This window comes from Platalea leucorodia (genome assembly GCF_965183815.1).
Source record: "Platalea leucorodia genome assembly, chromosome: 2".
Classification (NCBI taxonomy): domain Eukaryota; kingdom Metazoa; phylum Chordata; class Aves; order Pelecaniformes; family Threskiornithidae; genus Platalea; species Platalea leucorodia.
This window is the reverse complement of record NC_138824.1, coordinates 98,908,593-98,922,592: the sequence shown is the minus strand read 5'-3', so window position 1 is coordinate 98,922,592 and position 14,000 is coordinate 98,908,593. Positions and strand designations below refer to the sequence as shown.

The following is a 14,000-nucleotide window of genomic DNA, read 5'->3' as shown; positions in this document are numbered from 1 at the left end:
AATATAGCCTAATATTTATTAAAAGAGAGTTGAAGGAAAAAAAGAACAAGATATTTCAAGAGATGAAATGAGTAAGATCACAGCATACAAAAGGTGGTCATTGTTCATACCTGGCCTGGTTGTAATTCTTTGTGTTGCTTCTGGATAAACTGATGTATTTGGAAAAATAAAAGTGGCACCTCCTAAAGAGAAAGAAGAAGACATAACAACTCAAGATTCATTTTCACAGTCCCTAGGTCCACTGATATTTTTCCTCTTGTAGTGTGCCTGAGTGAAGACTTTGAATAACTATTTTCTATCTATCTTAGGACTGTTATATATAAAAGTTAAGTCCGATAGCCTTTGCATCTGTGTAAATCCATTCAAATTACTGGATAAAAGCCTGTGCAAAATCTGTGTTAAGAGAGGAGAGAGTCAAGTTCAGGAAATCCCTTCTACCTTCCCCACCATCACCTCCACCTGGGCAGGTGGTTTCATATCTTCTGAAATAAAACTTCTTTGCCTTCTCTTCATTAGTGCATGCATTTCCCAAACAGGTTCATATTTTCAAGAGAGACTATAGACCTGGGCTGAAACCTATTGGTGTCTGTGGGAATCTTCTCACAGACTTTCGTCAGCTTTGGGTCAGACCCTCAGAAATCTTATTCTCTTCACAGAGTAAAAAAATTAAAAATATTGAGCTTGATATAGAAAATGGTATCTCACTTATCTCAGGCATTGAAATTGCTCTAACTACATCAACAGACTTCTAATGACCATCTCTAGGAACATGAAAAGGGTCATAAGGATTTATGCAATTACTGCTGACTTCAAGAACTTGTTTCTAACTCTTTTGGGGCCCTTTGAAAATCCCACTCCAAAGTTCTTATGCCACCAGAACAACTAATTTTCCTTATGCTGATGATCAACATATTATTCACAGTCCCAATGACAGAAATGCAGACAATTTCATTTTGGTGAAATGAATTTCAAAATATCATTCTCAGTGCACACATACAGAAAAAGATAACACATAGAACTGCTGAACAACACTTGGATAACTGTATGTGGAAATTGCTTGGCAAATTAGAATCTGGAAAGCCAGAGATGGAAAAGACCATCAAGTCCGTCTATTTTTAAAAAGGGCTTAAGGCTTATTCCAAACCCCATCAAACTCAATGGAAAATTTTTTGTTGCTTTTGGTGGGGTTTGCAGCACGCCTACAGCCCACAGTAGGACTTTATGTCAACTGGCAAACATCTAATCTCAGGGAGAGATCTTCTAATCTAGTTAATTTTGCTAGGAAACTCACTGCTATTTACCACAGTGAAAAATTAAATGAAATATGAAAAAGGTATCACAATCCAAGGTTTTCTTTTTTTTTTTTCTTTTGCATTATCCTTTGTATTATCTTTTTCATTTCTCATAAAGAATTGTTATTTCTGGTCACCGTAGATAACTAACACCCTCAGGCATGATCATGCAATATTCCAAACATCTTTAATCAGTATGTATACCATACTATATGTACAATTCCATGCCATCCTCTGTTGCACAACTGCTAGAGCAAGACAAAATTTATTCTGAATTATTTTCATAAATATTTTAAGTCACATCCTGAAAGACAGATGCTTTTGAGGCATGTATTGTATCATTCTCCTACCTGCACTCAATACTTTTCCGGGCCAAATTAACAAAGGGGTGAATATTAACTAAAATCGTTTTATATTCAGATCAGACTTAGTGGAAATTACAACATCAAACTTAGTGGAGTTGCCAGCTCAAGTCCCATATAGCTAAAAATGAGATGAGCTAACTGCCTAAATAGTAATTTTATTGAATTATACGATATATATACTGCATGGGAGGGGAAACAGTTCCCATTCACCAGAGCTCACAGCACTTAGGCAAGCGCTGAAGCACTTTTGAGCTCCACCAACCTTCTAGGGGTCCATGGAATAGATCTGACAGTACAATGAGACAGAATGAGAAAAAAAGTCCTCAGAGACAAAGGCCCCAAGCCTGCAGTTTATCATGTGACAGGGAACCCATTCTCTTATAGGACACAAGAAATTACCAATAAGGAGACCATTTTTGCACCATCTGGCCCTACATTATCTCACCTTTTTTCTGTGTGTCTGTGCATAAAACTCACACACACAGCAAGGAGAAGATACACTTCTCTCCCTCCTGATTTACCATTTCCATTTTTAGCAAGCAACCCGTAAAAAGGAATCCTGTACTTTTAGAAGATGACCTATAGCAATGGGAGCAGTGCCAGCATTACCTGTGTTTCTAGCATGCATTAACCGTGGAGAGTTTTGTAAGGCCTTATCAACATCATCTGAAGTCAAATGTGGAAGAGGAGCTACAAAACAAAACAAAAAGCAACACCAAAATGAAAAAAAAATGTGAATTATCTTTTTAAACCATATTTTCCCCTGACAGGATTGTGTGAATGTGAGTCTACTGACAGTCAGTTTCAGTCTGCAGTTTGGAGAGAGGCATGTGTGCTACAGCTTAAACTAGGGCATTCATTTATTGAACATTATGAATGCATAACATTTCTGACTGATCATTGACAGTGTGCGTGTGGAGAAGACTGCACCGCACTGGTGTTGCAACGCTTGTTGGTTTTTCTTTAAAAACCATGTTCACTTTAACTTCTTTAAACTGAGGCAAACCTGCAAAATTTCCTCAAGCTTAGATGAAAGCCCTCAAGCCAGGAATACACTAGTCCCTTCTTTCCCTTTGAAATGCTAGCCATGCGCTACAAGTAATTTGCATTTGGACTTCAGGGACTGTTCATTTTTTCCATGAATTTACAGAACTTTTATTCAATTAAGTGAAATTTTCCTGATCATATTCAGAGTAGAGCAAACTGCTGTCAGTCCTTAGAATCATGCCTGGAATTCGCTTTATGAATCAATGTTTGCACTCTCGTTTAGCGTTCTCATCGTTAAAATGGAAAGAAATTAGTATGTGACCAGAAAAAACATTAGCACTGAATCCCATATGATTTTCTTCCTACAGTATGCTGATGAATATGCTGGGTTTCAATTTAATTTTTCTCTGAGATGGACATGTAGAAATATTCCCTAACCCTTTTCTTCAATGAACATGAGTGAAAGCCAACTGAAATTAATGGGAATCTTTCCATCAAACTCAAGAGGCTTTGGATCAGGCTCTTTACTATGTTCTTAGGAACAGCAACATTTGCAACAGACATTTGAAAACCCAGCTGAGTGTATCCACACCATTAAATCTAAGACTGGTATCAACGACAGATTGATTGTAACCACTACCACAATGACAGAAAACTAGCTTACTCTCTCTGAGGTAGTGTAGGTGTGACAGGAGGATATCTGCATTATAGCTTGGAGTGAGTCTCTGGAAGTCGTCTTTGGTCATTTTACACAGCTCCTTCCCATCGATGTTCTGGAACAACAAGATGTCCACATCCGGGAGACCGTACTCCTTCACTGCCCATTCCAGCCACTGGCGTACATGGTCTGTGCTCCATAATGTAGGATCTAGTGGTATCACAAAGCATAAAATTAGGCAGAGAGGGGAGAGTGATGATGCGCTGGACCAGTACAAAATAAATGTAGACCACAGTCAAACTGGAGAGACCTTAATCCCCTGTTTACTGGCTGCTAGAAGTACATGAGGAATTAATTTGGCCTGTTGAGTGCAAAGGAGAATAACTGTCTGTTGAAAACTATTAGGGAAGAGCTGTGAGCTCTGGTTATTAACAACAAACCCTCTGCTGTTGAGCTCCTTCTCCCATTTAGTTCCTTTGCCTTGTTATTTTTATGCATTATTATGCACAGATTAACTTAGCTACTGTCCTCATGCAGAGAATACTCTTCAGAAAAGTATTTAAGAGAGCCCACTAACAGCACTGCGACTTGTATCTGAACAATTTTCAAAGCTCTCTGTTGAATTTGTATCTTTATTCAAGTGAAACTTCCACTCAAGTCAGAAGTACTGTTTCTTGGGCATAGGCTCAGCAAGCACTCACAGATTTGGCTAGTTATTTCATAAACTAGAGTGGGTCATATTAAAATATTCTGCACTTTCTTTCCTACACTGCTGTGTTGTACTGGTGTACATTGCTACACCTGCATGGGTTTTTACTTACTACCTGAAGTACTGGCAAAACCATCTGGGGAAAAAAACAAGAACTAGTCCAGATTTGTAGCAAAACATAAGGCCAAATACCTTGTATTTTTGAATGAATCCTTGATTTTAACTTAAACTTCTTTTTTGCCTCTAAACTCCTCCTTGTCTATTTCTCTTCCATTCTCTTTTTTCCTATTCTTGAGTTACAGTAAGCATCAATCAACATGAAGGACCCTAACAACCTGCAGTGTACATCCCCATGACGGAAGACACCTCCTACCGTGAAGAATTTATACTTTTTGAAGAGAAAAGAATAAAGCTAAGGGGAAAAAAACTCAACAGTTTATGCCTTCCAACCTAAACAATTCTGTGACTCTATGATATCCTGAAGACTGAGAATGGAGCACGCAGAGGTCAAATGGCTGTACTCTGTCACATAAAATTCTGTGGAAGGACTGGGACTTGAGTGACAGCCTAAATAGCTTTTCTGTGGCTTAATTCAGTGCCATCCCCTCTCTTTTCACTTGTTCAGGGTGGTCTGAAAGAGGTGGAGATCTCTTGCCACAGGCTAGGAACTATTCAGAGTCTGTCATGCTGTTGCTCACTCCCAATCCTTCACCCACTAGTGCCTCCCCTTTTCTGGTGCTTCTTTTGGCATTTTAAGCCCTTGCAAGTCAGAATATTTAATCCTCTGGAGCTTCAGAGAGTCCCTCTGTTCTCTGAAGTGCACCAAAAAACACTTAGAAGAACCCCTCCATCTGGTACGAAATACGTAGCAATCTAGAGAGATGCAAGTCTGGCTGGTAAACCCAGGGTCTGGATGCGATTACCCACATCTACAGCAGAGAACTCAAACAACTACATTCAGTTTGGTTTGAAGTAAACAACCAAACACCAGGAAGTTTAGCAGAACAGTTTGATTATGCCTATTTTTAAATGCTTCTTATTTATGATAACTAGAAAGTTACCACAGCTGGAAATATGAATTTTCCTTTTTTTATTCCTAAACATTGCTACATGAGCTGCACACTGCCTATGCGGTAGGCAAACAAAAACAGCTGATTTCTACCCATACATTTCTTCTAGGGACCTCAAAATAGTAAGGCTGTGGCTGTGACCATCTTGTTCTTTGAATGTCACTCAAATTCACCTCAAAACACACCTCTAGGAATACACTGAGAAAAAAAGATCTTGCTGAACTAACCATGCTAAGGGTTACTAAAAGACTGAAAAGAGTGCCAACCACAAAGAAGACAAATGTTTTAGAAGAACATTCAAATGTCATGAATTTCAGTGTGGTCTGCTTCCAGTTAGGCAGGACACTTCATTATTCAGTGCATCACTCTTCTGTGCTTCAGAATAGAACTGTCAATACCATTGCAGAGGATACTGCAACATATTTGTCCACATGTATCTTGACAAATAACTGAAATAATCACAGCTTGCAAAATTGGCCACAGTTAGTACTCTTGCATATCTTAGCAACTGAAAAACTGTAAGAATATTAAGCAACATAGCAGTAGCAGAAATGTTTCAGATAGGCACATCTCTGCTGGAGGGGAACTGGCAGCAAAACATTCCCTTCACTTTGCAGGTTGCAGGTGTTGTGTCTATGCTGTGTATATCCAGTGGTTTATGAACACCCACATATGTCATGATGGTCTAATGCTTTGACTTTGGAAATAGGCATGCTAATTATTTTGGAAACTGAGGCAACAAACCTTCCAGAAGAGGTTTTTTTGGAGGACAAGGCACACAGGAGTGAATGCCTTCTTGTTCAATTAACTGTTGAATCCCACAACGAAGCTTGCCAAGACTAACCAAGAATTTCTCAATTGTGCTCTTATATTGCAGTAGAATTGTCAGTTTGCTTACTAAAATGTTTTACACCGCCCAAAGTCAGAGGATAACCTAGATAAATGCTTTTCATGAACTGTTCGATTTCACAGAAGCTATTGTGTTTTAGCATGCTGAGGGCTGGACTGCACTGGATATTTGCAAGGACATCATGTGGTACAATGATCCTTTCTCCCTCCCACACGCTCTGCACCCAGCTAGTCCATGGTGTTAGGAAATGGAAGTGGCTCTTCATTTTGCCCACTTTAGGGTGAAATACTCCAAAAGGAGCTAAGAACTCAGATAAGATCTGAGTGCCTGTATCAGCAAGTTCTGCTGCTGAAATGGGAAGGCCAGGTTGAGGATGTGGCTTCACTATGATATTTCTCAGCTCGTTCTCTTAATAACCCTGGGAAATTACTGCTCTTTTCTTCCTGATCACCTGTATCACATTGCCACTTTTCTCCAAATCTTAAATAATGTTAGTAGACTTATGGGTAATGCATTTTTATGGTTGAAACTTTCATGTAGAGGGTCTAACCTGCTGGCACAATGACTCTCCGTTCATTGGTAGTCATATTTGGGGGTGGAATGTGCTTCTCTTCCATGTAGTTTCCATAGTTCATCCCAACATTGTCTGAGCCGCTAACCATTTTCCCTCCTTTTGCCACGCTGCAGTCATCAGGAGAATTCCTAGACAGAGAAGAGAGGTGTGCTTCTATTATTATTCCAGTCCCTACTAATATCCTCAGCAAAGAATCACGCTGAATGAAATGAAAAAAATGGGACTCGAGCACCAGGGTTGGGCTGTCACTGGAAAACTTAATACCTACCACCCAATGACTCTGCTGATTCCTTCAGTTGCCTCAGAAAAAATGACCAGCCTCAATGGACCATATATTTATTTTTATTTTCAAAGGATCAGGCTCTTATATGTCTCCAAACATATAAGCACTAACGATTTATTTCCAGAGACTGGGCTAGAATGGAGGCTTGTTCATGAGCTTGCTGAGCCCGATGGCTGCAAATAGCTGCACTTCTCTCTCCAAACTTCTCACAGATGACTCAGCAAACATAGAGATGCACTTAATGTAAATTTTCTGAGGGAAAACTATTATTAGTTCTCATTGTCCAAGCCTTGGACAAGGCTTGTCCAAGGCCTGGACAGCTTCCCATCTCCACTGCTGCCATTGTTTCATGTGGGCCATGCTCAGTTGCACTTTATGTCATGCAATGTAGAGACACTTCTACGTATGGCTTACAGAAAAGGAACATTTGCCAAAGTCATGATTCAAAATACCACACGCATGACTGGAAAAACCTTTCAGTTCCTGACTAGCACAGTCTCCATGGTACTGTAGTCAAGAAATGGAAATCTGCAGAGGATCTGCAACCAGACACCTCTTTAATTTTGGCTTTGCTTTCTGAATAGAGTCTTTAGGTTTAACATCCCACAGGGGGTTCCCTAATGGCATTTTAATTGCATCACAGTTTTCTTTCTGGCAGACACAGACATATTTGTCCCTTAATTTAATGTCTACAATGTGTTTCATCAGAGAGAGAAAAATTGTTACAAAAATCAAAATAAAGAACAGAGCCACAGGGAATAACTTTAAATGTAAAGAGGCTGTTTGGCAAGGGAAGGAGGGTGTTAGTTGGGTTTTGGTTTCTTTAGTGATACTACATTACTAACAAGCTTTCTTTTAGTCCTGCCATTTAACTGCTGAAACTGTACTACAGTCTTACTAAACAAGCAGCAAGTCAGGTTGCGATGCTTCATTTTGGTTCCTTGCAAACCAACTAATTTGCAGTCCAGAGAACTGAGAGACCCTCCAAGACCCAGACTCCTGGAAGCATGTTTCAGTATCTGCCCCCTGCCCCCCAAAATGTGTTTCACCCAGAGCCTCTTGCTCTCCCCAGCTCGAAAATCCCAGCTCTTGCTGCAAGTGTCAGGCAGCAATGTCACTGTAAGCCCACCAGTGGTCAGAATACAGGTGCTTTCCCAGAAGAGTTTTGCCATTGTTTGAGGTCAAAAGAGGAAAAATAATATTCAGTTTGGACCACTGTCTGCTCAACATACATCAAAAGGATGAGGCAGATATTTTATCCGATGCCCAAGTGACTCAGTTGAGTTGACTGCTCAGCACTACCATGGGTCAGTAACTAATGCAGTTATAATTCTCACGTGTGTTTTAAAAAATAACTAGCACTTGGAAAGCTGAAAAGATTTAGTATACATCTTAAATACTAAAAGTATATTTTAAGTATAGCAGTTTTTTTCTACACAGTGTTACTTCTGATTTTACCATGTTGTGTTAATGTGTATATTAAAAAAAAATTAAGTGCTGATGGCTTTCAGTTTAAAAATAAAATATATCACAGAAACAATTCAATGGGTACTGTCATCTTCTTTAGGGGAAGGAACAGGGCCTTGAATGCTGCCTGGGAAATGTTGGCTTCACATACCTTTTTCAGGTGTAAAATATCTTGGGTGATGCATAGCATACTATATATGAAATCTGCCTTGTGTCAAGGTCCTACAACTGCTTTGTCAGCCACAGGACTGAATAATAACCACACGGGAAGATACAGTCAGCACATGGTCTTGCCTGTCATTGAGTGGTGATGAATTTAGCCTTTCCTCTCAGTACCAGAATACTTGGGCATTATTCTTTCAGGTTTAACTTTTATATCCCACTACATACCTCTAAATATAATTCTGGGATGCAGCTTATTTCTGTCTAAAGAGAACTAAGCAAAACAAAGTAACTTTTTCTTTCAGACGTAAACATGTTGAAAAAGAGCTTTTGTGATGATTGCTTGTGACTAAAATGTTGGCTTTTTCTGTTCAACAAATACAAATAGCATATATGCATAAGTGAGTCTGCATACCAAATCACATATATTTGGAAACACCACTCAACTCCTGCCCTTATACCTGCGCAGATGCCCACCCTGACTCCCAAGGTTAGTTATGTTCCAAAGACAAAAGAAAGAACCATTTGGCCCATTCACTAATTTTTTAGGGATGTTTTTGGGAAACAGAAAGCCAGCAGCACCCTTTGGCCTAACTGGCACAGTTACTTTATTTTGTTTTTCTGTGAAGAGGAACTTGGAATATAGGGACATCAAAGTCTTGCTGCTGACGTGAAATATCACATCAGTATTAGCCTACACCACTTCTATGGGCAATCATGCATTAAAAACACTCTTGTAAACACTGAACAGTAAATGATGTGAAAGATCCAGTAGTAGCACACAGCTTTTGGCAATCTGACAGGGCTTCTGAGCTCGTTTTCTGATCTGAATATAAACAGACAGGGGTGGGGAAGAAGAGCATAAATAAGTCATAACTTTTCATTAAAATCCAGAAGCAGATGGTCAAGGGTTTTGTCCCGTTAGCTTACTGGGTGGACAAGCAAATCACCAGTTCAGGAAATCTTCTAAGACCATGCCTAACTTCAAGCATGCAAGCAGCTCCATGGGAGCTAACAGGACTACTCAGGTACTTCAAATTGAGTGTGTGCTTATGCATACCACTGAACCAAGGTTTAATTCAAATAGCTGGAATGGACTTCTACAGTATAGAAAGCAAAACTGAAAATGCAAGCAGACACTAGAAAATAGTATTTTTAGTGCTCAGAACAACAAGAGAGTGATTGTCTGCAAAAGCTTTTTTTAGGACTTTCTGTGAGTCTGCTTTATTTCTGAACCACCAGGGGAGCAGGGGCAGTGGAAAAGCAGCTTTCAGAAAGTGTGCCCAGTGTAAAGGGTGCAGCTTTGCAGTGATTCATCCTAAGCTCCAGGTCTGAAATGAAACCCGAGATGTTTTTCTTCACAGCTGCATGTTATTTTTAGCCTTTGTAAATATACTGCGTTACACCTGGAATTTACCAAAAAAAAAAAAAAAAAAGTGAACAACTACAATCATGCTACCCAAGAGCACTTTGTCCAGTCCTGAGCTGATTCAGCTCCAACTGCTCATAACTGTCTATTGAAGAAAGCATTTCTCCATGGGTCGTTGGACCTGGAAGCCTCGTCTTTATTCAGGATTACTTAGAATCAAGCTGATTTGATGGTTAAATTTAGCACCCACTCCTACTGAAGCCGATTGGAGCTTTGCCAACCATTCACTCTGATGAAAGCAGATGTAAGTTCATAAATAAGTGTATGAAACACAATTTTTCCTCTTCAATATGCTACTGTTTTCCCCATGTGACATAAAACACCTGTGTTGTGTTAAAATGCAAGGTGTCAGAGAAACACAGATTAGGAAACAGCAAAATTTTACATGATCTTTGTGACATTCCCATAATACAAACCCCTCTATTTAAAATTTCTGAATTTCAGAGGGAAATAAATAAGAAAAATTGTATTCTCCAAATATCTATATATCTTTATAAGTTTATTTAATAACCACAACTTGAATAACTTCCTTGCAGAGCCTACTTATAGAAAAGGGGTCTCAGGAGAGTAGAGTGGTGCAAGTACATCTTTGAAGAGTTTTCCAGGCATGGTCACCGTCCAGCCTGTCTCTGGTCAGGTCAGAGGACACACTGAGCTACCAGGGATTTTTCTTCTGTGAGGCTCTGGTGAACAAACCATGCCACTGTCCTACAGGATACAGATTCCTCTCCTCACCTCTCCTATCCCATTTCATAATGCCAGTGATCTGAGAAAGAGGGGAATGGTCCCAGCAGGACTGCAATGACCCCACCCTGTCCTTACGTACAAGAAGGAGCTCCACAAAGCCAGCTCCCTCAGATAATTCGGGCCAACATATGTAAATTTATATTTAGCCAAAATTACATAATTTAAAGGTCAACTCATACTGAGTGTATTGCAAAGCATGCTCAAGCTTGTCTCCATTCACTGCAACTACTCAAGTTGTAGCGAATTAGATCAGTGTCCACTCTCCCCCAAAACGGTTTGTCACTGAAAAAGTGGCCCATGAAGAAAAAAACAAAACTTCCCTGAGATTTCTTACTTTGAGGTACACTGCTGTTTCTTAAAGCACACCTGACATACTTTAGTCCACAATATCAATTCAAAGGGTTACACAGCTGCAGCCCTAAACTCTCTTCCCTGCCCCTCTCTACACCCTCTTCCTCTTCATGAATCAGTGGGATTCACATCTGCTGAGACCTGCCACAGGCGTGACATGCAAAGAGGGGTCCTGTGGATCCCCCTTTGGGTTCCCCATTGGTAGCCATCACTGAGGACAGCCCGATCCTCCCTGGAGAGAAGAAGCCCGCGCTCCCCAGCCACCGCAGCAGGAGTGTGGCTGCACCAGCAGCTTTGCAGAGCCCCAGGGGCTGCTTCCCTGGCACCAACGGTGATTCCCACGGGTGCTAAGTGAGACTCTGAAAAGCGCCTTCAGTGCTGATATCAAAGGCCTCAGCACTTGCATTGATAGAGCTCAGTTTCCACCACGCACGCTCATCGCCCAGCACCGCAGCTGGATGCGGCTGCCCGGCTTCTTCTGTGCATACACCAGGCCAAGCCCTGCAAGTGCACCAAGCGCTCTGCTCCTGTGCAGGCACCTGCCCTTAAATCTGACGCATGAACACCACCATGCTTAACCTGCTGAAAGGAAAACAGAGGTTTTATTTTCCCTTCCAAGTCTTCTTGAGAAAGCAGTGCAAAATTCTCTGCAGAGGACTCCAGCATAACAGAGGCATTAGAATGCCAGAAAATGCATGTAGGTCGAAATATCCCTGGGGTGCTCACACAGGCTTTCGCACAACTGCTTAGTGAACTGGGCTGGGGAGCTGCTTCCCCAGCAAGTACGCAAATAAGTAAATAAATGGGTGGGTGGGTAAGTAACTCAGTGCTTAGCTATAACCTGAGTCACTCCCCCACCCACATGGGGCAGCTGTGTGAAGGCGATGCTTGCCCACAGGAAAGGGGACAGCCAGGGTGGGAGCGAGCTGCTGAGGTCTGTGGAAGGGAGGGAAGCCCCTTGGGACCCATGCCGCCAGCTCAAGCTGGCTTAAGCTGATGCTGAAGCCATGGTGACAGTCTGTTTATCTTTGCTATAAGGTGACTGTCAAAACCAGTCCGAAGAAGACAAAAGAAAAGGAAAAAAAGGAAAACTGAAGTCCTCACTGGGCCATGCAGTCATGGAGGTGCACTGCTCCATGCTGGGATACGCAGGGGCAACCAAACGGGTCTTCAACAGCCCCAACAGCCCAGGGCTGCAGTGTGGCTGAGCTTGGGGCAGCCCCACGCTAACACACTCCCTCAGCGTCCAAAATGGGGGCAGCCACCACTGTGTGGAGTGCCTCGAGCTCGGCAGGTGCTCAGGGTTGCATGGGGCCAGCCCAGGGGTCACTCAGAGATGTCGCAGCGTGGCACGTAGAGGTGCTTCTGGCTCCCTCCACCAGTGAAAGCAAAAAGCAAACATCACATGCCAACGCATGCAACGTTGTTGGCTTTCTGTAAGCAAAACAAAAGATGCTTGTTTATTGAGTTGTATATGCAGCAGCCATTCATTTTCAATCAAACAATAACTTTTGCTAATTGAAACAATCTTTTCTTTTCTTATTTTTTGCTTAACTTTCCCCAGCTATCTTGCGGTCCACAGCTGCTTCAAGCCTTAAGGCCATCATGGCAAATGAAGGCAGTCAGCGTCTGGCTCACTAGAGGCCAGTCAAGCTATAAATATTACCGGCCTGGCTCTTTGTGTTCACAGTGTGGGGAAACAGCTGGTTTAAGTTTGACTGCACGTTGTCATTTCTCCATTAGTGCAAACACTTCAATATTTCTTATGTGTGAGGTTGGAGTGAAGAAAGGGAAAGAAGGGAAAGGGGTCACTAAAAGCCAAAGCTAAGAAATGATGTTCTGTATATACATAATTTACAATTAGATTGCTGCCTGGGAGAAGGCTGAAGTCTGACATGGTGATAGCTAGGCCAAAGCCACAATGTCTTCCCAGTTGGCCTATAACTTTCAGGACCTATTTTCTCTTGTTTTCCTTTTATTATTTTTATAGAAATTCTATTATAATGGTAATGGATTACATTTCTCAAATTGTATTTCATTTCAAGAGCTTGTAAGCCTGTTGTATTTGTGGTTTCATAAAATATGAAATACCGGGAGACAGGGCCCTTCCCAAACCACATATGCCTTCTTTTGTGGGCAGGGATTGTATAGAAAGTTAGCAAAGTAGAGCATGCCAGGCATAAACAGAAATGACATCTTGTATGGAAACCATAATCCCCTGTGTCTGTGGAATGTCTCCTGATTTTCATGATTAGCACTATTGGGCTGTGAGGCTGACGGGTGTGAAACGGTGAAGTCAATAATTAGCCACTTTTCTTTTTCTTATTCACCTTCTGCTTTGTCTTAAAATGCTATTCCCAAACTTTAAATACTGAACACCCCTACTGACACTACCCTGATCAAAATAAAACACCTACTAATGAAGGGGGAGAGGAGAAGACTCATCTCCAAATGTGCTGGGTCAGAGAGACCCTGCCTACTGACAGTGCCTGTGCCATGCCAGCCCCGGGGAACACCACAACCACCAGCTCTAAACGCCCTAGACACAGTAAATACTCTACTGGAAATAAAGCAGTAATGATAGCAATAGTCATAAATAATGACAGTGATCATAACCCTTCTGGGGTCCTATGTCATTATTTGAAGACTAATTTTATATTTCACTGCCCATATGAGAGCTTTTGTTTGCTTAGCACTTTGGAAATTCTGGCTATCCTCATCTCCCTCTTAAACTCCTGAAGGTAAGCACACAATTTAAGCATCAGTGGTCAATCCAAAATGTAACCATGCCAATTATGAATGAACACATTATCCCAGAGTAGAAAGCTTCTTAGCTAGCACCTGCCAGCCCAGCACCCCCCAGAAAGTGGCAAAAAAAATAGCTATAGTAGTGGTGAGCTGGGTTTGTTTTTCTCCTTGGCAACATGTTTGCCTCAAGAACAGAGCCAAACCATGCACACACACACACATATGCACGCACTAATGTTAAGCTGGTGGATTTTCAGAGCAAAGAGGAACTTCTTCAAGTAGTCACACATAAAGCCCTACACGGAGAA

The 14,000-nt window shown here is 41.3% G+C and overlaps 1 protein-coding gene across 2 annotated transcripts in view; it reads right to left on the bottom strand.

Moving 5' to 3' along the window:
* The window catches only part of ERG (ETS transcription factor ERG), a 65,238-nt gene that overhangs the window by 13,249 nt on the left and 37,989 nt on the right, over positions 1 to 14,000 (bottom strand). The window contains exons 3-6 of one of the 2 annotated variants that reach the window (XM_082337883.1): positions 6,482 to 6,633; positions 3,309 to 3,512; positions 2,267 to 2,347; positions 111 to 182 (exon numbers count right to left, since the gene is read on the bottom strand). In XM_082337883.1, coding sequence (XP_082194009.1) covers positions 111 to 182; positions 2,267 to 2,347; positions 3,309 to 3,512; positions 6,482 to 6,633 — 509 coding nt within the window. The remainder of the gene's footprint in view (positions 1 to 110; positions 183 to 2,266; positions 2,348 to 3,308; positions 3,513 to 6,481; positions 6,634 to 14,000) is intronic. The other variant, XM_082337884.1, reaches the window with a different exon arrangement.